Source organism: Mastacembelus armatus, chromosome 11 (assembly GCF_900324485.2).
Source record: "Mastacembelus armatus chromosome 11, fMasArm1.2, whole genome shotgun sequence".
Lineage (NCBI taxonomy): Eukaryota > Metazoa > Chordata > Actinopteri > Synbranchiformes > Mastacembelidae > Mastacembelus > Mastacembelus armatus.
Window position 1 is genome coordinate 9636094 of NC_046643.1, and position 26020 is coordinate 9662113.

The 26020-nt window shown below is 41.1% G+C and overlaps 1 protein-coding gene across 5 annotated transcripts; it reads left to right on the plus strand.

The window, feature by feature from the left end:
- Positions 1-422: 422 nt before the first annotated feature.
- On the plus strand, positions 423-19445 carry pals2b (protein associated with LIN7 2, MAGUK p55 family member b). Of its 5 annotated transcripts, XR_003295270.1 has the most exons (15): positions 423-524; positions 6765-6827; positions 9579-9836; positions 12486-12604; positions 13024-13176; positions 14458-14610; positions 14812-15039; positions 15905-16036; positions 16140-16236; positions 16460-16528; positions 16622-16783; positions 16895-17097; positions 17241-17369; positions 17887-18126; positions 18488-19445. XR_003295270.1 is itself a non-coding variant. In XM_026299926.1 (14 exons), the coding sequence occupies exons 3-14, from the start codon at positions 9716-9718 to the stop codon at positions 18061-18063; spliced, it is 1743 nt and encodes a 580-aa protein (XP_026155711.1). In that variant the 5' UTR covers positions 423-524; positions 6765-6827; positions 9579-9715; the 3' UTR covers positions 18064-19445. The 5 variants fall into 5 exon arrangements, 4 of the variants coding, with proteins under 4 accessions (XP_026155711.1, XP_026155713.1, XP_026155714.1 ...); XM_026299926.1 differs by having other exon boundaries at positions 17887-19445; XM_026299928.1 differs by having other exon boundaries at positions 12486-12586; positions 17887-19445.
- Positions 19446-26020: the final 6575 nt, after the last annotated feature.

Below are 26020 nucleotides of genomic sequence, written 5' to 3' on the forward strand. Positions count from 1 at the left end.
TTTCATTTGTTCATTTTGCATATTTCTGCAGTTATTTTCCTGTCTTTGGTGTTGTTTTCTGTTTAGATTTATACTTATGTAATTGTTACTGTAGAGTAAAATTGAATGGCCCTTTGTTCTTTAGTTCTGCCTTTTTATTATGTGGTCTTGTATAGTTTTATATATGTATATATATGCTTAAAATTATAGACTATACACCATTTTGTTTGTTGAAGCGTCTGATGGACTATGAGCCTACAGCCTACATGGACATATGCCACTGTCTTTGTGTGAATGGACGAATGTATTTTGTGGTAGAAAGAAAATACTATATGCTACAATGTATTCACTTAGTGAGGGCTGAACCTCGGCTGCTATTGGACTGTGCTGCGTGGCGTCACGTGGTGAGGCGGGGCGTGTCGGCTTGATTGGCATCGTGTTCTCTGGTAGTCTGCTGCGGGACCAGGACAGACAGCTGAGGGGGGTCTGAATGTCCAACCGGGACGGTCGGTGTACTACAGCGAAGTCACACGCAGGATTCACAGGTAAGTCACGGCTCGTGATCATGGTTACGACGTGAGGGTCTTGAATTCATTCATCCCTGTGGCATTCAAATGAGAGACAAAGACACTTTGCCGTGTTTGAGGTGCAGCAGAGTTTGACAGAAGGGGAGGTTTGCCCCCTATAGATCCCGCTCCGCTTTAAGAGCAGCCTTTATTCAGAGATTATCAGTTTGCTTTGGACGCCTATTGTGGACTCGGACGCGTCCTTTCCCATTTCCTGCATATCATGAGGAAGGATACCGTGGATGGGTTGTAGTCGTAAGTGTGCGTACGCCACAATGGCTCGGATGGGTAACAAAAAATGGCCGCACGTGTGGCGAGATCTGTGTGAACCTACAGTTGTCTGGTCAGTCAAAACGGCGCAAGCGTTTGGCACGGATCTGGCGCACGGCTGAAGCGCTTGGATCGGGCGCACGGATGTGCCCGTGCGTCGGACCAGTGGCGTAGATCCATGAGATATGAGGAAAGACCTGCAGGTTATCGCGCTGACAGGACGTGGAGGTTGGAGCGTGCCACCGTCCCGAAACGATGGGCTGCAACATCCACCAGCAAAAGCTGGTGGGCTTGAGAAAAAACATAGGGAGCGCGGTTTTACCATAACACGTAGCCCAATATCTGCGTCAGGTAGATCAGTTACTCTTATTTTGTTGTTTAGAAAAACTTTAACAACAAACATGAACAAAGGTTGTTTTTTTTCACCACAGGGCTGATGATGACAGGGGACCGGTGGCTTGGCCAGACGGTCCTATTGATTTTTATTTTTTGTCCTCCACTGAGATATATGAGTGCACCCTTTAATAATAATAACACTACACTATCATCATGTCAAAAACATTTTATGTGAGCACTTAATCGAAACATAAAACCATCTAAAGACATGACCCTCAGTGAATCTTCGGACTTCCTAGCACAGAGGAACGTAGGGTCACTTGGCCCGGTTTGTAAGCTGTTTAGCCTTCCGCACGTGATGGGGGAAGCCCATGCACATACGCAACATCCTTGGGGATCCTTCCTGGGAGGGACGTTACTGGTGACCGTCCGCTCCGAGAGGGGCAGCATGGATCTTGTTTCATCTAAAGTATAATCTAAGTCTTTCTCGCATCCCTTCCATTTTATAATAAGCTCTAATCAGATTTGTTGAATGTAATGGGGGGAACAAAAGGAGGAAGGGAAGGAGACAGACAGTTCAGTGCATTAGAGTAAATCTGCAGTCCCTGGGCAGGGATATCCAGTAAGTCTTCTGAGTCAGGATCCAGGATGGCCTTTATTGTTCTGATGAAGTAGGTGGAATAAGGTACATAGTCAGACTTCTCATCCCCTCATACAAGTATTTCTTCCACGAATTTCAATATAAACACATGCTCCCAGTAAACATTTGAGAGTTTTCAGTGACTCATTCTGAGACCAAATCCAACACTGAGAAGCTTCTGCTTTTTCATTATTAATACACATCAATGGGAGGAAAAAGGAGGAAGGATAGAGCGAGAGACATAGAGAGGGAAAGGGAAATACACACACACACACAGACTGGAATGACTCAAACCTCCCAGATTTCAACAACACATGCATCACAGGGCTGTTATCTACACACCTACAATCAGCCCTCCCTGCCCTGCTGCAGGCTGCACCTCCTGACTGTTAACACATAAGTGACCCTGTAACAGTTAGCTATCCTGAGCTAATTGCATCTCTGCAAGGAAAACAACCTCGTAATCAACCCTTACAAGAGAGGAACATTATTTTGAAATAAACTTTGTGTCAGATATGTTACCCGGCAATTAAAGGGAAACATCTTTGGGAGTTTTTTTTTTCTTTTTTTTCTGTTGTCTATAATGCTGATTCACCAGATTTCATCTTCCATGAAGGCCTTAAAGGGGCAAACCACTGTAGATACACAATAAAATCATCTATGTAGCGTAAGTCGGTTTGGTTTATCATATAAACCCCTTCTTTTGTTTTAGGTGACATAATATTGAAGATTAATGCTGGATTCATCCAGAACACCCATGTTTCCTGCAGAAAATTCATCTGCACTGAGATTATATCAAGTCATCATGTAAGAGTAGTGAATGAAAGTCTTATTTATTTTTACTGGAGTAGCTCCAGCCTAAGGAATACCACACTATGGCCTTGTTTCAATGAAGGAGTGACTTGTGTTTTTAATTCTTGCCGATTCCTTTTCTCCCCCTTTCCTTTACATTGAATTATTTTGTACCATCCAACATCACACAACATTAATTTTCTTTTCTTTTCTTTTTTTTTTAATTTTGCAGCCATGTTGAGTGCTGTTGCATCACTTCTCCCTCCCGTATTTGCTCCTTTTCTTTTCCTTAATAGTAATAATCAGTGAGAGGAGGCTGGGAAGGGAGAGAGACTAAGAAGAAGGAGGCGCAGCCATGTGGCATGTTAGATTATGTCATGACCTGCTCATTATTAGGATCCCTGAGCGTTCAGTGTCAAAAGAGCTTTGATGAGCTGCGGACGACCAAGTACTCATATCAGCCTCTGCTGCGCGTTAAAGCACAGACATCCCGCCAGCTGGAACATCACCCAGAAGGAGAACAAGGTCGTTTTTGGTGATGCGGGAAGTGTGCACTGATGTGTTTGTGTTAAATGCTGGTCTTTTAGATTTCAGAGCCAGGTGGAGAGTAGATATAAGCATGAATCAGCAGAAAGGTAGAGTTAGAGCTGTAGTCTCGTTGTAGAAAATGTGCTAATTTCATAAACTTTCTACTGAATAATAAAGTGACAAGTAGCTGCTAATCTACAATTTAGCTGAAATACAGTTTTGATAGATGTGTTGCAGATATTGATTTGCTGTGATAGCCATCTTAGGGGTAGCAGTGTAATCCTCTTACTGAGCAGCTGTGTTAACACATGCAGTGACCTACATAGGGTTTGTCTGGATGGTGATGGTGGTTGACTTTACGCATGTACTGTATGTCTTTTTCCTTATGTTGTGCCGACAAGTGCTCACTAACGTACTGGTCTCATCCGGTGGCTGTGCTGTACTGCAGCGCTCAGGAAAGTTTACTAATTGCTATTTTTTAAGCGTCAGCCAATAAAGTGACATCTGGACTTATAGGCAGGACAGAGTTAACTGGTCTTCTTTGTGATTCTCAGGTCATTGAAAGGAACTGAGAGTGACGGCTGCTTTCAGAGCCCGGTGCCTCCAGCTCAGTGATGCACAAGAAGCCAAAGAGCAAGTGTGTGTTGGCAGGGAGAGCAGGGGTGGAGAGAATATATGGACATAAATTGAATGGCTTCTCTAAGATGGATGTCTTATGGGGCTGAGTGTATGTATTTTATTTGTGTTTCATTACCGCGAGGGATGTAGCATTGTACGCCATCCAAGACTATAAAGTTACAAAATGTGCTCATTGAGACAGAGCCTCAGAGGTAGATTGAGAGTGCCGGCTAGCGTGTCTAGAACTGGAGGAATTAAAACCACATAGCCTGGTGATGTTTGCTTGTGCTTTTAATAGCGTGCATATGCACACACACACACACACACACACACACACACACACACACACACACACACACACTACACACACACACACACACACACACACACATTTACATGTGTGTGACAGCAATGATGATTTGTACAAAAACAAACTCTCTGATCCTCCCTCCATAATCCCCCTTCCATGAACTGTCCATCAACATAGTGCTTGGCCACCGGGGGCACTCAGAGGGCTTTTGTTGCCTCATCCTTTTCTGCGAACCAGCCAATTGTGGCCAGGATTGCAAATGACCACTTCCTGTGTTTTTTTTCCACTGAGGAAAAAGGAGTGGACAGTGGCAACAGTGGCTAGTAGAACACCAAGGGAGTCCTGAGTCCAGCATGTGCTTAGTGTTAATACAGTGAGAGAGATCGACCTGGCCAGAGAACATTTTAATTGCATATTGCAGCCTGTTTCCTAGTACTTTGCATGACCTGGCTTTTGCATGCAAATACATGCGTGCCGAAAATCTCCACGTTTTTTTTTTTTTATGTAAAAGACATTCCCAGAAAGCAATCACAGACATTCAGATGGAAAAATATTTTTATTTCAGTGAAAATATTACTAGTGGAACTGCCATTACCTGGGTATAAGGGTAAAATAGATTATGAATGTGTTTGCATTCAGACGACCTCTCACTCCACTCTTTTCTCTCTTAAGACTCTCATCTCTTTCCTCTCCTCTTCTCATCCCCCAAGACCTAAGAGGCACTTCCCATAGCTCTACCTAATCTTTAAGGATTGTTCCCTCTTTCCCTTTTTCTCCATAACTCCTAATGTGCTTTTTATCTTGCCTTATTCTCTTGCTTTAAATCTCCTCCTCAGGTCCTCTGAAAGTGTCCCACTCCCTCTGCCCCTTTTCATACATTCTTCTAAAATCAGGTTATGACCCTTGCCATCTTCTTCTGATTAGTATTGGCTCCTCCCCTTTCATTCAGACTTTTGATTGGCTGGGCCTGGTGCCTGCTCTGTGGTGCAGATGATTCGGTGAGGAACTGCCCCGGTGGCTTTGCCTCTATTAACATTCATGCGAGGGATATCATTCACTTCCAATGAGCGTGCCAAGCCTGATTGTAATCTGTGTTGCATAATGAATCGACCTCTCGCTCTCTGTCTTCTGCTCATACAGTGAAGGAACTATAAATGCTAGCATGCTGTGTGAAAAGAGCCCAGTGCAGCAAAAATGGCTATTAGCAAATCTGTGATGAATGGATGTTCTCTATGTGTTGTAATCATCTTGTAAATGTTTTGAAAACCGATCTGACCGGGCATGTTTTTAATATGCAGACTGTGGAAGTCAAAGGTTAAGTTGACCATGTGAGCTCCTCCTCCTGAGAGCATATACTGACAAAGAAATATTCTTAATGTCAGGACATTTAGAAGATGCTTTCACATGCTGAGTGAAACTTTCCAAACACCACACTATCTTTCCACTGCTGAGGGTGAGAGAAACAGAGGAATACTGATGCTGAACAAATGAAATGTGTAATGGAGATGACCTGTTGTTCTGTGGGTGAATGTAGGCATCAGCTATTTATAATCAAACTGTGTCACTGTTTTTTGCTGGCTTGCATTTTCTAATAGCCTCTTTGACAATGGCTATTCAGAGCAGCATGAATGGGTTTAGCACTGCCAGACTTAGCCAGCACTTCTGTTCGATGATTGACGTTTTAAATGTCGTAGAGCGTGGATGGAGATGTCGCAGGGGCCGTTTCTGTCCACATATGGTCACTGAGAATAGAAACCAGAGAAAAATAAGTAGGGGAATGGCCTTTGAAACAGTGGTTTTATGGCTGATGCAGACACCAATACTAGTTACTTATACTGCAATGAGTAGTTGATTCATTGATTCAGTAATTAGTTTATCAATAACACCAATCACGTGCTGCATCCAGCTTCTCAAGTGTGAGGAGTTGATGCTTGTTGTCTATCAGGTAAATGGACATTGAGATGAGACTATTTGTCAGCTAATTCTGATTTTTTTTATCTTTCATGCATCTTTAGTAACGAGCCATTAATTTTGGTTTGTAGGTTTAATTATTTTCACTGTTACTGTCACCTTGGGTCCTGCAAAGTTTTATAAATACACTTTGTTAGACAAACAATGTAGGGAAGACTTTCTAAATTACATATGACACTGCTTTCTGTAATATATGTGGCCATATCATACCTTAATTAGTAAGTAATATTAACCGTCTCTATTGGTGAATCTCAACGTGATAAACAGAGTGATGGTGTGTATGCAAGTAGAAATGTGATGTGAGTCTTTTTGGGAATTAATGCATACTGCTTTGTCATTACTTTGAGAGAATAGTGGTCATTTACTACATGGGTGGCACTGTGCCAGCTGATGCTGCAGGCATCCTGGAATAGCTGAGGACAATGAATCATCCTGGATGACTCTGTGCATCGTTCTGAACGAACAACGGCTTCAATCTGCATACGAGGCTCCTATCGCGCAAGAGGAAGGGATGACATAGATAGATGAAACTGATAATCCACAGGGAAAGAAAGGGAGTTATTGAACGTGTGTGTGTGTGGAGGGGGGGGGGGGGGATAAGCATGAGTATGTTTCTGAATGCTCAAGTAAGTATGTGTAGGAGGAATGATGAAAACTGGTGTTCAGAAATGCAAGTACAGCTGAATATCTGAGGCTCATACGGATGAGCTTTACAAACTTTCACATATATCTCTTCCTGTCTTTCCCTCTCCAGGTCTTCACAGTTGACTGATGAGCAGACAGTAGGATTGGGGTTGGGCTACACTCACTGGCACAGGTAAACACAATTTCCTCCTAACTTATATCGCAGTACTGGAGATGTTTAGGAATGTGTTTTCTGCTGACATTCATTAGTGGGAGAACAGCCAGTCTTAGCATGAAGGGTGTGCTAATCATTCTCTGAAAAACTCATTTTAGGGAGTAATTTTATGTCCATGCAAATTATAAGGTTAATGAAACATTCTTTGTATCTGATCTGCTATAATTAACTTAAAGTTGTGAAGGATCTGTCTATATTCATTTACAGCCTATGACAAAGAAATCAGATCTGTTTCATTACTGGGCGTTTGTTGGGTGCCATTATTTTTGTCTGTGCAGGGTAAGTCTGGTGTATAATATTTGTCAGATTTCAACTTTGTTGAGTCTTCACATGCTGATAAATATTCAGGTCAGTTCTTTAGTCAATGTGTGTGTAATATGCTTATTCCCCTGCGTTATTTATGGACAGAAACCAATTTACTGTCTTATTTTTCTTATTGTGTGATCAGTTGTGTTTCTAAAATCCATATTTGTTCCTGTGATGCGTTGTTTGCATCAGCTGCCCTGCCTCAGTCAACATGTGTGGAAATAGCTGTCATTTTGGTACTTTCTAAAGAGGAACTATTATGTTAACATTTTGGAGGGCAGACTTGTGTGAGTCATTAGTGAACTGCCTTCAGTTCTGTGGAAAATATGTACTGTAACCTTGTACTGATGACATGCTGGAGAAGATGCATTGAGAAATACAGTGTGTTGATAAAGGCCATTTCAGCTATTGCCACGCTAAGCAATCACATGGATGTGATGAGTGAGGGAGCGGGAGATTCTGTAATCCTGTGCTTCTGTGGTTGGATTAAAATCCCATGTCCTGAGTTGGGGGAGGGGTCCACTGGTCTCATTAAGGATGGAGTGGCTGGAGAGGCGGGGTGGATTAAAGCCTACGGATCTGCTGCTTGCACAGCTGTGTCGCTGTGGTGAAGGGAGCCTGTTTTTAGAGGACTTTAAACCCTGGATGTATCAGCTGCCACTTTTGCTTTTCCTCAGCATTCTGACAGCTTTGATATTTCACCAAAACATTTCTGTTTAGCTTTTGAGGACCAGTTGCTTTGTGTTATATTGTAGCTAAAACACATTTTTAACATTGTTAGAAGAGGGTTAATTTATTTTGATTTAGATTTTTTTTTTTTGTTTTGTAGGCATGTTAGTCATGTGTTTCTAGTAACAGCAATGATGGTCCTTCAACCAGTTGCAGCCAGTGAGCCCATAACTTTTGGTTAAAACTGAAATAGCCCAGCAAGCGTTGGATGGATCACTATGAAATGTTGTACAGGCATATATTATCCTTGAGGATATATCCTCCAGATCCCCCTGACTTTTATCGAGCATTAGTAACAGGTCACATTTCTCACTTATCCAGTGAAATATCTCAATATCTGCTGCACCCAAATATAATACAGACGTGTAACAATTGCAGACAGATTAACTTCTGACATTGTCGAACACCATCAGGTTTCAGTTTTAGTTTCTGCAACAGTTTATGATAAAACACTTGCAAACACTTCCATATCCCCTATAGTTATCACTGTGAGCATGTTGATATACTGATAATAACATTTAGGTCCAAGGAATAACATGTCTAGGTGCATTCTCACAGAGCTGCTAACATGGTTGCAGAATATTTATTTCCAAGGCTGTGTTGACATGACATGTTTGTGCATCTGTTCTTTGTCTAGTGATTATTCATCTCCATTGAAATAAGGGGAATGGGGAAAATATTTTAAAAAAGAAAACAAAGTCTGTATTATAAAATTATTGCACCCAGGAGTTTGCCCAAAAAGCATTTAGTCTCAGGTGTAGAGAAATTGCAGCCCGGAAAGTTTGCATAATTCTCTCAGCACCTCAAGTCTGCTAAGTTAGCAAGAAGTAAGGTCATAAGGAGACATTCGTTTAAGGAGGGACAGAGATGAAAGCAAAAAACAAGAGAGAGAAAATGCTCCCATTAGGGTGACACATGCTGCTTTAAGGAGGTGTCTTACTGCTGAGGGAACAGCACAATCTGCACATACTGAGAGTTTCTTCATGTTGCTGCAGAGGGGTGTCCAAACAGTGTGAGCAGTGTGAATGAGAAAAAGAAGGAGGTAAAGAATGGGAATGTAGGGTCAGGCTCCCTTCAGTAACACTTATGTAAGATTACTTACATAATGACAAATTCAACTGGTGTGTGTGTGTGTTTGTGTGTGTGTGTGTGTGTGTGTGTGTGTGTGTGTGTGTGTGTGTGTGTGTGTGTGTGTGTGTGTGTGTGTGTGTGTGTGTGTGTGTGTGTGTGTGTGCGCGCGCGCGCCACTCTGTCTAGACAAGAGGGGCAACTTGACTTTGGGTGGGTTCAGGGAAACAAGAGAATGGGTACTCAAGCAAGTTCTCCACAGCAGGAGAGGATTGTGGGATTATGTGTGTGTTATCAACAGAGAGGGGGGTTAGGGTTGGCAAGGTATTAAAGCCAGAGTGGAGGGAGGTGGCCGACAAGCGTCGAACGCATGTCCACATCTGCGATTGCAGCTCTCTGCCTCTTTCGGTTTCCCTTCCTGCTTGACTTTCTGAACTCATCTTCACATCAGCCTCTTTCATCCTATTTAAATTCTTCTCTCTGCTCCTCTTTCTCTCCTCGTTTCTGAACATCCCCTGATTTTAACGCCAGTCTGTTGTCACTCTCTTTGTGTCTGTCATCCTCTGTCCTCAGTCCACCTTCTCTTTCTTTTTCTTGGGAGTTTAGAGGGTCAGCAGTGCCAGACAAGAGGATCGGAAGACCGAAGACATAGTTGCAGAATTACCAGTGGTTTAGTAGTGGTTAGCCTTAGTATACTTGTGGCAGCGGGGAGGAAGAAGGAGGGCTTGGCCGAGGTCACCAGTATGGAGGATGCCTTTCTTAATGGGGTATTGGAGGAGGAGGGAAAGGTGACGCCCCCGGGACAGCTTGGCGTGGAGGGGCCCCTGGCTGTGCAGTCTACCCAGGGAGCAGATACTTCTGGAGGTGAGAAAAGGAGGAGGTGGGATATTCCATATTTAGATTTAGAGAGCAGTATTGCTCACCAGGTACGTCACAGGTCTTTGGCCGAATTAATTCTGACCAGTCTCCTTGTCGCTGCTGCTGAGAAGCACCCACATAGCATGATGCTGCCACCTCAGTGCCTCACAGTAGGGATTGTAATAGTCAGGTAAGCATATGTTGTTTGCAGTTCTTCCCAAAGTTTTTATGTTTTGTCTTATCAGTGAAATGCAGTGTTATCCATTTAAAAGCTGATCTACAGCTCAGACTATGCAAAAACTGAAGTGGTCTAAGTACTTACTGAAACCACTTTATTTCATAACGGGCGATATTACTTTTATGTCAGTCTGAATTACATCTTGCAAGCTAAAAAAAAATAATAATAACATTGCATATAATACAAGATGCAGGGGCAATTCTCATGGGATTTATCTCGCATTCCTTGAGAAACAGAGTTAGAAATTCTTAAGCGGTGTGTCGGCATTGGCATTCACAGCACACTGTGCTGGGAGGTGTACACAGAGGCAGTGCTTAGATGGGGAGTCTGAGGCTGCAGACAAACTGGAGTGCCACAGAGGGAGGTAGGAAAGAGTAGAGTGATTCATTATATAGTTGAATGAACCAGCTGGAAAAAAAACACTTTACTGTGCACTGTCCAGTATTGTAATCTTAGCGTTTCTTCAGGCCAGGCTGAGCAAGAGTTTAGTAAATAGTTGCCTCTCTGCATCATATTTCAGAAGATTATAGAGATTTTAGGTAGGTAGATTATCTCCAGTCTCTCAGTCTTGTGGCCGGCTGTGGGAATGAGTAATGTACACACAAGTACACGTGGCAGGCAGGGGGTGGAGGACGAGCTGGAGTGAGTAAACATTCCTGCGGTGGAGGACGCAGTGACACAATGAGATGACCCGACGATTAAAGGTCAACAGAGACACAGGAAAAATACATAGAGACACTGCGATCCAGCTGTGTGTGTTTGTGTTAGTGTTATTTGTCAGATTGTGCTTAAAGTATGTTAGTGTAGTCCCAGTCTTTAACACAGTCCTAAACTTCCACACAGTGTTAGGTTTAAATGGGGAAATTAGAAGTATTGGAAAACACATTATTCTCCAGATTTCTCTGCAGCCAAACAGATGTTTTAATGCTTGTTTATGCCGAGCGGTTGTGTGGGTGCCTTTTACTACAGTTACACCTCTGCTCTGGAAGATTATTTGGTCACCGTAGATACTAAATATCCTGCTCATATATATTCTTTGTATTGTGTATCTGGATGGAGATTTAGGTTGTGTTTCTGTGCTGTCATGCAGCGAATATATTGCTTAGTGCGTACACAGGTTTAACAGTCTCCAGTGCAGTTTTTAACCTCACTCCTGTATTTGCCCTTCTTTAGAAGGATCATAAATATTTAAAGTTTGGTTTTGCATCTCACCTGCTGTTTATACAGTCTGTCTGTGTTCACCGAGCCACAGTGAGGCCCTCACTGCACTGTGAGAAAAATTGTGTTTTTACCCAATTTTCCTCTCTTCCCATATGACTGTATGACATTGTAAGGAGTAACTTATAAATCTTTCAAAAGTACACTATACCTATACTGTATGTTTTTTTTTTTTTTAAGGGGAAATGAATTTTAAAACTACACATATCAAATACCAGAACCTAATACAAAGAATGGCAGTTTTATTATTTGTATTTTCAATGCAGAGGTTTAGTATGTGCCACTTCTTTCTCAGTAGGACTGTGTTAGAGTGTGACTTGACTTTATGACAGAGGACATGAGTCAGGTTAGAGAATAATAATGGGCTAGTTGAGCAAAACAGAGACAAATCACACAGTGCATCCACTGTATACAAGTGCTGACTGGGTATATTTGCTACCCGCATAAGTGTATAATGATACACACACACACATACGCACACACGTTTCCACAGCTTTGTGTCTTAAACGGGCTTACCTGTGCTTTAAGACCCTGGCATTAGGGTATTAGCTGCTGATACCTATAGTCCACACCTCTGCCTCTCCCTGTCAGTGTGCACAGCCTACAGGACTCTGCATAGTTCATTTGGTAGTGTACTTTGTTACAGCTGACATGATTGAATTCTGGAAACCTGGGATTTTTGGTGTCAGCAAATTTTATATATTGTACTATTATCTCTTGTGGGAATCTGTGAACTGAACTTAAGCTCTAAACATCTGTCATCACAAAGTGTTTCTCCTGACTGACTGTCCAGATGAGGCTTTAATTAGATTTTGTAGGTGATTGACTGCATGACTCGTGTTTACAACTCCACAAACAGAGAGAATAATCTACGATCATGGCACATCAAGGTCTCAGGTTTTCTTTTATAGGAGAAACTTTTACTACCATTATAATATGTCTCAAAGTAATTAACATTTAATTCTAAGCGTTTTTGCCTAGTTTTGCAATAATAGAGGAACCTGAAATATAACAGGTGCTACTGGTGAGCTCAGTCCGATGTGTTCCTCTCTCCCTCTGCTGCAGTATCATTAACACTGTGTGTGTGTGTTTATGCTTTGTATGACTTTCACGCCTGGCTAACTCTTCTTCTCTCTCTTTCTCTCTTTCCGTGTCTGTCTGTGTCTGTATGTATCTTTCTCCTCTGTCCATGGATCCAGCCATGCAGCAGGTGTTGGATAATCTGGGTGAACCACCCACCTCCACGGGCGCCAAAGACATCGACCTGCTCTTCCTGCGTGGCATCATGGAAAGCCCCATTGTACGCTCCCTGGCTAAGGTAGCACACACACATAGTGCAGGGTGAGCAGCAGTGAGCAGACTAACCACTAGGCAGCTCCAAGCCTGCACCCTGCTTTTAGAAGTGCTTTGCTTGCGGTGGCCGAGATGCTGAAGTACAGTAAGGCTTTGACTAAGAGTGTCACTGGCGAAGTGTAGAAATGCAGAAATATTGTCAGTAACAAAATCATGCAGCTTTACACTACAGTGTGTTTCTCACTGACAGTGCATGTATTGTGAATGCATCTGCACACAAACCATTTCCTGTGGCATACACCTTCACTGCTGTGTGAAATAGAGTGTACAGTTCAACAGCACAGCAGCTATAGTTCCTGCCACACAGGACAAAGAAAAAAAAAAATAGCTTCCCTCATATCACATCTGGAAGAAAACCTCCCTGAGCTTCTCTGTCTTCCCCAGGCTCACGAACAGCTGGAGGAAGTGAAGCTGGAGGCGGTGCAGGACAACAATGTGGAGCTGGTGACGGAGATCCTGGGCGACATCAGCAACCTCAAGGTTAAAGATGACAGTGCGACGGAGCTGTCCAGGATCCTGCAGGAACCACACTTCCAGGTGACGCAATAAACACTGAAGCTCACAGACACACACACACACACACACACACACACACACACAAACAGCACTCACTTCATATACTACATGTTTAAGTCTTTGTTCTGGTGGTAATGTAAATATTGTTTCTCTACATAATTGTTCTGTTACTGAGTTGTAATTTATTTTTATTAGTGTTAGTTCAGTTTGCAAAGTAATGTACAAGTGACTAATGACACTTAAAAGGTTTTTTGAACACATATTATTGCATCGTGTTTGAATTTAATGCCACTGGGGGTCATTATAGTTAAATGCTTATTTTGTGGGACTAATGTTTCATTCTAATGTTTTTTTCAACAGTTCATTATATGGTAAATTCAGCCATAGCTGTAATGTTGTGACTAGTTGCAGTATCAGATGTTTTGGATCCTATACTTATGCATCAGTACAACACTGACCTCTATCCCCAGACCTAACAGGGGCTTTATAAATGCTGCACCAATAGGAGTTAGACTTCTGAGCCCAGTGAAGCCTCTCAACCAATCCGAGTTGTTTGTGCTGTAAGCTGGAGGATAAGACCTTGCTGACCTACTGAGAGAGTGACTGGGATGGAAGGAAAGGAAGGCTGGGCATAAATGACAGGGAGAATGAGGGAAGCACATACTACATATTACACATGGGATGTATAAGTGTATAGACCTGTTGCTTTACTGTATGTGTTTGATTGTTGGTAAGATATTTTAATAAGCAGGGCCAATAGTAGCTAAAAAAACAGGTTTTGATTAATACTGATGGAAAGATACTCAATGAACAGGAAATAATTGATTCAGTTTTGGTGGTAATCCATATTTGGGATTTGAGCCATTAGATGATTAGTTTTTCTGGACTGGTGACCTGTCCAGAGTGTACCCCTGCCTTTCACCCAAAGAGAGCTGGGATAGGCTCCAGCAGAACCCTGTGACCCTAATAGGAATAAGCGAATATAGATGGATGGATGATTAGTTTTTTGTTTTAAGTCATAGCTTGAAATAACACACATTTTGGGCTTGTAAGTTTCCTGTTTAAAGAGCTTTGTGTTCATTTTTATACTTTAATCAATTTATTTATATTATGCAAATTATATTGGTAATGGTGTTTGCTCTACTGTAAGCCCCGTAGTTAATAATATCAATATTTAAATATGGATTTTATTGTATATGGGTTCACCTTTTTTATTGTACAAGGAAGAATGTCTTTTTTCTCTTACAAATGTTCCATCCTCTAAACATCGTCACTCACTTTGTCCTCGTTTCTTTCTCTCAGTCTCTTTTGGAGGCCCATGACATGGTGGCCTCAAAGTGCTACGAAGTCCCGCCCCCGTCTGAGACAGCCAATGACACAGCAGTGAACAATGCTCTGATGCAGGCCGATGCTGTGCGCATGATTGGCATTCGAAAGAAATCTGGAGAGCCACTGGTAAGGAGAAAAGAACAGCCTGTATGTCTGCATACAGTATATATGTGTGTATGGATTTTGCTGGAGGGGCAGGGTTGAACACATGAATAACCAATTGAATTGTTAAGTGTGTGAGTAGATGTCAGGGCAGTGGGATTGCGGGTGAAGATGAGTGAATGTCAGAATGTAAAACCATCATCCTGCTCCCCTGTCTTCCCTCAGGGTGTGACATTTCGTGTGGAGAAAGACGACCTGGTCATTGCTAGAATCCTTCACGGAGGCATGATTGACAGGCAGGGCCTGCTCCATGTGGGCGACATCATAAAGGAAGTGAACGGGAAGGATGTTGGCAATAACCCCACCGAGCTGCAGGAGATGCTCAAAGACTGCAGTGGGGGAATAACACTGAAAATACTGCCAAGCTACCGAGATGCTCCTGCACCTCCACAGGTACACACACACACACACACACACACACACACACACACACACAGGAATGTGAAATGAGATGATAATGTAAACACCAGCATGCAAACTTATGTAATGAGTGACAGATGTTGGGCAGTGGTGCAGAGCTGGTGATTCGTCCTGCAGCCCTCCCACAATCCCCTGCGAAGGACCGTGAACCCTGGGAGCCCTATTAATAACACTCCACATGCTATCTAGGTCACACTAGCTGCTTCTGCCTTTTGCACACACTCCAAACACACACACACACACACACACACACACGCACACACACACACAAATGCGCTTCCTGTAATCTGATGCTTCCTCACATGGATAGTACAGTAAGTTATGATGTTTTTAGATATACAGTTATTTTTTTGGGGGGGGGCTCCTGAAGATACCGTGCATCCTGAACTGATCATAAAGTTGGGAATGCTTGCCGAGGTTAAATTGAATGAATAGCAGCAGAACTGAATGAGACATAATGCAAAATCACATCCTGCTCTGTGGCTCAGGGCGCACTGCACAGTATATTTTACTGGCTTGTTTTATTGCTTCCTCTGGCTGCGTGTTTAATCTAATACATCAGCCAGAGCACTTACCCTTCCTGGCAAAAGCTTCCACCGTTGGCACAGCGTGAACAACTGTGTTGGGTGCAGTATGAGATGAGGGATATAATGGGTGTGAATTACCGTGTCAGTGTGTGAGATAGCATGCTGAGTTCAACTCAGTTTCTGTGTGTCTGTGTCACCTTAACCAGATATTTTGTTGATTTCAAGTCTGCCAAGCTCCTCTCCGATTATAAACACCACAAATGGGTATAAATGAACTCCTTGCAAAGAAACTGTGCCTGTGTTGGTCACAGGTGTATGTACGGCCATACTTTGACTACAACCCGGCCAACGATAATCTGATCCCTTGTCGAGAGGCAGGGATGGCCTTCAAGAAAGGCGATATCCTTCAGATTGTCAACAGAGAGGATCCCAACTGGTGGCAGGTAGGCTTTCCAACGTGTATTTCCTTTATATGCCTGTCACTGAATATTACACAGACAAAAAAGATGTCGACTTAAACATGAATTGATCTGCAATGTGCACCAGGCATGCCATGTGGTCGGTGGGGCTACGGGACTGATACCCAGCCAGTTCTTGGAGGAGAAACGGAAAGCTTTTGTCCCTCGAGACTTTGATGGGTCAGGTACGTCCCTGTGTGGCGTTTTGTTTAAACACTGTACATGGTGGTTAAAACATCAAAACCCTTCCAGTTTCCCTGAAAAGATTACCTTAAATCTGTCTAGTTACTGAGAACTGATTTATGACAAAGACCTGTGTAGTGTAATAAACCATGACTGCCCCCTTCTGACCAAATACTGTAATAACAAACATATACTAGTGCATAAATGCTCACTCTTGTTTCATAGGGATCCTTTGTGGCACCATAGCTGGAAAAAAGAAGAAGAAAATGATGTACCTGACAGCCAAGAACGCAGGTCAGAAGATTCTTCATGCACAGCTCTTAGCTTACTTCATTATTTGTTTCTTTGATTGGCTGCAACAGTGTAATTGTGTCTGTGTTTAAACAGAGTTTGACAGGCATGAGCTGCAGATCTATGAGGAAGTGGCAAAAGTGCCTCCATTCCAGAGAAAGACATTGGTTCTGATTGGTGCACAAGGTGTGGGCCGACGCAGCCTAAAGAACCGACTGATGGTTCTCCATCCCGCCCGTTTTGGCACCACTATACCATGTATGTCAAGCTTGGTTTTTGTCTCTATTTCAAAATTGTTGCACCTGAACACACACACAAAAAAGTTTTACAAATGACTGAGGAACCATTTAACCAAATTTCATCTGTTAGATACTTCACGACGACCTCGTGATGAAGAGCTGGACGGCAACTCCTACCACTTCACCAGCAGGACAGAGATGGAAGTGGACGTGAAGGCCGGTCGATTCTTGGAGCACGGAGAATATGACGGTAACCTGTACGGCACCAAGATCGACTCCATCCATGAGGTGGTGGCCACGGGACGCACCTGCATTCTGGATGTCAACCCTCAGGTAAAGAGAAAGTTTGAGGAGAGCGAATGTAGACATGAACTCACAGTTGAGAACATTTAGCATTTTTTTTCAAGTGTCTTTGGATAAAGAGAGAACATTCACACACACAGCAAAACAGGATGACACTTCTCATCTGTCTCCAGGCTCTAAAGGTACTGAAAACGGCGGAGTTCATGCCTTACGTGGTGTTTATTGCAGCGCCAGATTTTGATACGCTCAAGGCCATGCACAAGGCTGTGGTGGATGCAGGCATAACAACTAAGCAGCTCACAGTAAGTTAATACCCACAAACACATTTGTGCAAGAATGTGTATATTAGATAAGTGATCACCTGATATTACATTCATGCAACCATATGCATACACTCATGGGTTGGAGTAGAACATTGTAAATACACTCTTTATAAAGAGTTTTCCCCCTTTCAGAGTATATTTTTGGCTCTTCTGAAATAGTGATGCATAATTATAAAATAACATAGTCTCATCATTGAAATACTCAAAGTACAAGTACCTCAAAAATGTATTTTAGTACAGTACTTGTCTCAATAGGATCCTGTTTATCCTAACAAGCTGTGACACATTAAAATCTTGAGGGAAAATAATGCATGGCACTTGCTGATTTAAAAAATCTCCTGCAGATGCAGCGTTTCTGTAGAAAGGAACTCTAATCACCTGCTTCATTCATTTACTCACTATTCATTTTCCCACCTGCAGCCATTGACCTGAGAATCCTGCATCTACAGTCTATATATGTTTCCACACCTTACCTTTGTCCTTTGTGTCCTGGCAGGATGTGGACCTGAGGAAGACAGTGGATGAGAGCGCCCGGATCCAGAGGGCTTACAGCCACTACTTTGACCTGACCATCGTTAACGACAACCTGGACAAGGCCTTTGAGACATTACAGGCTGCCGTGGACAAACTGTGCAGTGAACCCCAGTGGGTCCCAGTAAACTGGGTGTACTGAGGACCTGCAGGAGAGCTCCCACTGTCCACTCTGAGTGGGTCACATCGACCCACCAGCATGTCTGTGAGTTTCTGACCACAAAGGCCAAAGACAAGAGAAGAGGGCAGAGACACTTCTGCAAAATAACAAATTAAAAAAAAAGAAAAAAAGAAGCTACTTTTTGTTCTATCTCCTTTTGGGCCTGCACACTGTGCAGCTTTTTTTCTACTCAAACTCAAAGGGAAAGAGTGCTTATTTATTTTATAACTTTTTATGACAGATCTTTCTATTCAATGTGGAATTCCAGCGAGAATGAAACAAATGTCTGGTCATGTACTCTGGCCATATTTTTGCATTAATTTATTGTTGTAGTTATGTGTCTTATTTTGTAGTCATTTCCCCTGATTTCCAGTGTTTTTGTGGGTCTTTCCTCATGGACACCTAGGATTTGTGATCACCACCTAACTCTGAAATGAAGCCGAGGGGAGGCGATGGATTGGAAGCAGTCAATGCCCAAGAAACCTCTCAATATCATACACCATTGCCACATCTGAGCAACTTCTGTTTTATTTTCACATGCAACAATCCAATCCTTTAGTGTTCTTATGTAGCTGGGTCTTAACTTTTCTATCAGTGTTCACCATGGGATTGACTGGGCAGAAATAAGAGGTTGAGAAGCCCATCTGGTCGGCTCTCTGCCACGTAAAAGAAAAAAAAAAATAAAACAAACTTATAAACTTATAATGTACTTGTTTAAGATCAAACATCACATCTGCCTGTTAATTTCGTGTTGTTTTCTTTTCTTACACTAGTTTTTTTTTCATCACTGTGGTGATTTGTAGAGTGTAGTGTTTGGTCATACATGTTGTTTTAATTATGCTTTGATTGGCATGTCTGTTTGGCATATGACTGTTACAGTGTCATTGCCCATCATCTTAACTGTCCATAAGCCAATCTGTTATTGTTTTGTGTGTGTGAATGTGGCAGAAACTCGTTCTCTCCTTATGGTTAAGTGTTGACATATGCCAAAGCCCAAATAAACTCTCAAATTCACTGTACACAAATACTGTATCGACTTCAGGCTGAATGATAAATATTTTTAATCAAATTATAAAAGTACTATTGTATTAGCTTTGTCAACACAAGTACATTTTTTTGTTAAAAATGCCATTATCAGTTGTTCATTTTAAATACTGTTCTGAAACCCATCTTGAACTAAAGGCAAACAATTTAAAAAGCCAATAAAAATGACCAAAACAATCTCTGCAATACATTCTCCATTTGAAAATCAATGTGCCACATCTTAGAAAACTACCTGATGAAGTGTTTTCACACCAACCTCATGTCTGCAGATTTGTTTTTACATTTCTATCATCAAAGTTATGAATAAAGTTTATTAAACCTCACAAAACATATTCTTTCATATGTTGTGTGCATAATATAACCTGTATATTATCTTAATATGTACTTTAGAAGATTAATTACTTTGTTTACATAAAAAAAATTATGTTTTGACAGATAGTCAACTTTACTCACTTGTTTTATTTACACTTACTTGGAAAATATTTATATAAGCAGAATCCAGTGAAACTATCACATTGAAATTGGCTTAAGAAAAAAAAAAAAAAATTTATTTATTTATGAGAAGTTTAGTCTCAGCCATGAGGCAGCATGTTCCCAGTGAGATATATGGATTATCCACAGTAACTGGGGCATTATTTAGGGTGAAGATGCTTTGAGCACCTAAAATGAATTATCTTTGTTACATGGCTGCATTTTAAACCCCTGCAGGCTCCAGTTCAGTTAAACCTGCTGCCGTTTAAAGTTCGATTTCCACAACAAATTCTCAAAGAAACAAAACTACCAGAAAAGTCACAACATAGCAGGAAAAGTTTTGAAACATTTTTATTAATTAACGCAACTTACAGTCAAGCCAAAAAGTGAGCTATATTAAGTGATACGTATTCACATTATGTCCTAACAGGGTTTACAGCATATCTTGCATTCTGTAAGCATAATTGTTAACAAAATAAAAATAAGGAAATGTAAAATAGAAATCAAAAGCTTACAACTTTACAACAACAAAAACAAGGAGCTTAGAGGTGGATGTGAACAAATTAATTCAGCAACATAAAGACCCTCACCAGAACAGGAATGACAGCAAATTCAGTTTTGGCATTTTGTGGTTTAAATAATGGAGGAGAGAGAGAGATAGGACAAAAACAAAACAACTCACAACTAAGCTGAGGGAGGTTTGAATTCAGGGGCTGTGCAGGGCTGCCTTTGCCAAGAGACTTTGGTCACTTTGCTTCTCCATCATGGCTTACAATGACAAAACGTATAAAATGAAAATTGTCAATGAGGGGAAAAAAAAAAAAGAAAAAGGGAGCATCCTGGAATCTATGTATGAATAAATAGGGAAATATTCTTATTTTTCAAGAACCTACAGATGATTGTCAGTTTCCCTTATTTGAGGAAAAAAGAAAAAAGAAAAAAAAAAAAAAAGAAAATCTAAGGTTTTGCAGTCAACTACAACTCCAGGACAGCCCATACATTCATAGGAGGTAGATAATATGGCAATGATGTGACACAAACTCACCAAAATGTGTGTCTGAACAGGAATCTAGCACTCAGTCAAGTCTGTGAAATTGTAGTGCATAATTTGTTCATTTTTTTTAAGGCCAAATAAGAACCTAACATGCAGATCTAAGGCTATTTTAAAGAGAAAGGTGCAGGAGGAGTAGTTTAGGACAGGGACACAGTAGGCAGATACAGCCCTTTCACCGCTATACCTGAGTCAACAGTCGTATTACACCACAGAGCCTTGCAGGACGCTCGGTGCACGTCAACTCTTAAGTTTTTTGGCTACACAGACACAAAATATGCAAAAACAAAAAGACAGTCCAAAGAATATTATGTGGTTACAGCTACAAAGTATAATGATGAGATTACATTTGTGTACAAGTTGCGTAAATGACACATTATCATTTGGCCACAAGGGGTAACATGCTCCTTTGTTACAACAGATTAACTGGTGGTGGCATCTGCACAGCCTGCAGTGATACTCAAACCTCCCAAAAGGGAAAATTGAAAATTAAAATTTTTTTTTGGACAATATGAAGTACACAAAAGGAAAAAAAAAAACAAAACAAAAAAAAACAAGTCAATGCAGCATATATCAGGCTTATGAGGTACTTCATGAATATATATAGATATATCAACCTTTTTAGAAAAGCTCTTCAAAGTCATATTACGCCTTATAATTCCTATTGATAAAATACCTCGTCAGTTATTTCTTTTTACTTTCTGCCCAACCTTATGTGGGCATTTTTTTTTTTTTTTGAGACTGCTTTGAAAGTGCAAAACACAAATACTGATCGTTCTATGCAGCATCTACACGCAAGGAATAGAAATTGCTGTTATGTGGCGTGGCAGGTTTTTTGTCAACCCTTTATGTTGAAAGGACTCAAACCCAATGCTGGGGCTGATTCAGAAGAGAGAGGTCCGACAAAAGGCACACATAAAACCACTACAAACACACGAGATATTTCCAGACTAAATGACAATCTGCGAATTGCCAACACAGCCTCATATGTACCTTTTGTTGAAGTGCACAAATGATCCGATACATTGTGAAGTTCAAATGTGAATAATCCCTTTGTAAAATGTTGCATGCAAAACTACAACTTGGTGCTGAACTGTAGGAAAAGCAGAAATGAGCTGAGTGAGACACAGGGACATAAACCCTGATTTTATTGCAGTACTGGGTAAACATGGCAGAGAACTGTAGGCATTTGATCACGTGGAGTGGCTCTGTCCAGTTTGAAACTCTTAATATTTCAACATTCTAAAACAGAAAAGGCTGGTTCCATGTGTTTGTCGACCCTTTAGCAAAGTACTGTCCTGCTGACAAAAAGACTAAAATGTTTATTGAGTTATCTTGACCCGCGTGAGGACAAAACAGGTGTAAAGATGAAGAAACTACTTTCAGCGATCTACAGCTCACACTCCAACATTATTGCTGTACATACATCTTTTCCACGAACCTGCACTGCCACTACAAACATTCCTCATTATCACCAAAACCTCAGCTGGAATATTAAACACACTGTCGTATGTGAAGGACTTAATTACGATGGCACATCTGTCGGTATATGACCCATTCATAACTGCAGTTTATTTCACCACATGAATGAGTCTTAGGTTGTACTTGGTTGTGTTTTTAAAATCAACATCTTTTGAAAAATAAAAGGACTCATGAAACAATGAGACGCCCAATTACAAAAATTTGGTCCCCTGAAATGTAACCAACTAAAAACAACCAACCAGTCAACACGCGATTACTTGGTTTTCCATTTATTAAGGTTCAGGAAAAGAACAGTGCTCTCAGAAGATATTGGCTTATATTGGTTTGGTCACTACAATATTTGATTTTTTCCCTCCACCATTGTTATAAATTAGGGCTAATATTAGCTAGCACCTGACACTGCTCTGAGGTAGTTTTTTTTTTTTTTTCCAAGTTGGTAAATAAAAAGCCAAGTCAGTCTGAAGACCAGAAATGCTTTGAAAAAAAAAGAAAATATACAAAAATACCCACAAGTCTTGTGTGATCGTGTGCATGTACACCAGCTGAATGGCATTGGTTTGGTTTGCTGAAGCTGTGTAACAGTTCTCCCCAGTCCAAATCAGATTATCCATAACCCCCAAATGTCCACAGGATGCAGCTAACATAACATGCATACAATGGCATGGATAAAATGCTGCTGTTTTGTAGCGGTTATTTTACTATGTTCACCATCCTGGTTCAGCACGCTGGCGAGAACACGGTGCATCTGAGGCTGACGGGAATGTCATTAGTTTTGCTGGTTAAACATAAACTCCAAATGTTCAAGTGTGACCTTATGGTGACACGATAAAAAACCAGGGGGTCACCCAAATCTTCAGGACCCATTTGGGGCTTTTCCACTAACACTACTCGGCTCGACTCGACTCGACTCGACTCATTTTTTGGGGGGTTTTCCATTAGGGTATAGTACCTGGTAGCAGGTACATTTTACTGTCTGTAGAAGTGAAGCTATTTGACTGGACAAAAGAAAGTGAATTAGACACATACATATACCTACAGTATACATGCATATCAGCACATTGCAATAAGATGCTAATGAGGCTGTGTGTGGACAAGCACCAATTTGAATGCGCACACGCCTGAGCCCTCTGTATTTTCTGTAAGTCTAGAACCAGAGGCTGCATGTCGGGTGTCCATAAAATGCACAACACATCAAGGGCAAATCGATGCATCAGAAAGGTAACTCTAGGTGAAGGAACAGGAAAAGCATGCTCACTGAAGCCAACAGAGTGCCATGTACATCACCAACAATCATCTATAAATCTGGAGAAAAAACTGCTGTGCAGTCATACAGTCCCTAAAAGTAAGAAGCACAAGCAACACAACAAAAAAACAACTTAGCTTCTTTGCTTTCCAGTGACACTGCATTTAGGTGTTAAATTGGGGGTGAAGTTTATGATTTAAAAGACGACTGCAAGATCAGAACACAAAAACATGAGGCTGAGGGCTTAAGCAGAAAAAAATATATATATATATTACACCAAAGCAGCCGTCATATATATTTATACACACACACACACACACACACACACAGGTCTAATGTTGCAGCATCTCATGCAAGCATAATGCCAGAAGAGAAAAATAAGACTATTTGCACCAGTGTGAAACTGTAAAACTACAGTGGGAACTAGACTAATCTGCGTTTCCTGAAGGAAATGTGTGAGTGCTTGGAGCTACCGCTGCTGGTTCATGACCTTTGTACCTGTGCCTCGTCATTCGTAGGTATTAGCCAAAAAGTCTTGTATTTAGGGTTGCTGTGCCCTAAATATCAATAGTCAAAATAAATTCTTGGGGGGGGGGGGGGGGGAACAAAAAAAAAACCCCACCCTTGAGGGGAATATGATGCTGCAAGATGTTAGACTTAGAAGGCCCCCTGCTGGCCTCTTCCACCCACAGATAAACTGACTGCAGCAACAGTTGCACTCAGACAGAAAATGTCTGTCAATGCTGAAATGAGGCTCTTCTCACATTTTGATGCTTCTGGTGACTCCAAAATATACAAATGACTTAATCCGGTGATTATCACACTAAATGAAACAGTTAAACTGATAAGTGTAAATCTTGTCTTAACTGACCCTGCAGTCTACATGTTCACAGCTGTTATTACCTCTGGGATAAAACGACACCGCACGAGCAGGTTAAAGTGATAGGAAGACAAGATCTGACCAGTTTAGATTAACGTTGCAGTGAATGGAGAAGACGACACAACATTCCTAGGAATTAATGTTCCTGTCACAAAATCCACAACTCCTGTGGATTATATATTCTCATACTGAGACTGAAGGGACATGTGACAACAATCAAGATAAATTATGTGCTTCTAGGGCAAAAATTATAGAATGAAGAGCAGATCACAAACCTTTTCTGGGTTAAAACAAACAAACAAACAAACCCAGAGTACAACAGTAATTAGGAGTATTTAAGAGTTTGCATATATGCCAGAGCTGTAGGCTTTTGAAATCTGAAAATGGTTCAGGTAAATTAGACCCTCCCATAGACTTTAAATGACACAAAAAGTTAATACATAAAACTCAATATGAAATAAGCTATAAATACAGAAAGTAATAGCACCCTATTCCTCCAAGAGCTGCACAATTTGATGTTTAGTAGATGGTTATGCTTTTGGGAGTTAATATGCAGCAAACTTCTGTGCTACAATATTAAATAACAACAAAGACATGGTAATGGACAAGCAGGGCCAACTATAGACTAGTTAATGGTGTGTTAATGAGTTACAATGACATCAGCTCTGTTGCGGGTGATATTTAAAAATCAATGGAACATTAGCTGAAGATAACATAATACTTTCTGCAACTGTTAAAGCTCATAAATAAAAGAAAAAATACCAAAAATAAAAAAAGCTGTACACAAGAAGAACACACAAGCATAAATGTATTGGATGGATACTCTACAAAATATTACAAAGCACACATTAAGTACATTCATTGTGAGTATTTGGAGCTAGGAAGATAAATTCTACTCTACAAGAGGTTTATGTCAGCAAGTTTCTCTACAAGAGATGTGTGAGAGGCAAAAAGGAGACACGTTACTATACAGAGGGTAATGGTTTGGAATAAACTGGCATACAGGTTGTTGCTCCATCTGAAGTTGGGCTTTTTATTTATTTTATTCCAAAACCATTCAAAAACCTGATTATTACTGATATCATCTCAGCCTCTTGTAATCCTAAATTTAAAATATACCTACAAAAGCATAAAACCTGCTTTCAGGAAAATAAAATTAAATGATTAAATTAGCTTATGATATGACTCAAAGCAAGAACCTGCTTTTGTCCATGTTATGGCCACTCCTAAAGATAACGGAAAACCAGCCAAACTGAGGTGCATGTGTTTATTTTACATTATTGTGGAAAAAAAAAAAAAAAAAAAATTCTCTAACGTTATCAGGGTTTTTGCTGCAGGTATTTTAAATGCATTACTAAGCACCGCTGGCACTATGTAAACTAACAGTGCCATGTTCATCCAGGCTGGTGTATTCATTTGTTTCATACACATTCTTGATTTAGCTCATCAAGATCAAGCAGATTTCTGTAAAAAGCAGTCGCTTCTTCTGAATCTTGATATGTATAGTCTGTGGTGGTGTCACACCGAGGCCTTTTCTATGCACAATGCAGTCTTGCACAGGGACTGTGACCATAAAAACCTTCAAAAGCACAACTTCTCTTCACACAGCACTTTGGCATCATGTCTCCAAAAAGCAGTGACAACAAAAAGCCTTGCTGTCCATAGCTAATCGACTCTTTAACACTTGTCAGTTTTTTTCTTTTGCATAAAGCATCTTTCACCCCCGCCACTGTACAAAGGCAAACCACCCACGCAACTCCAAGTATCT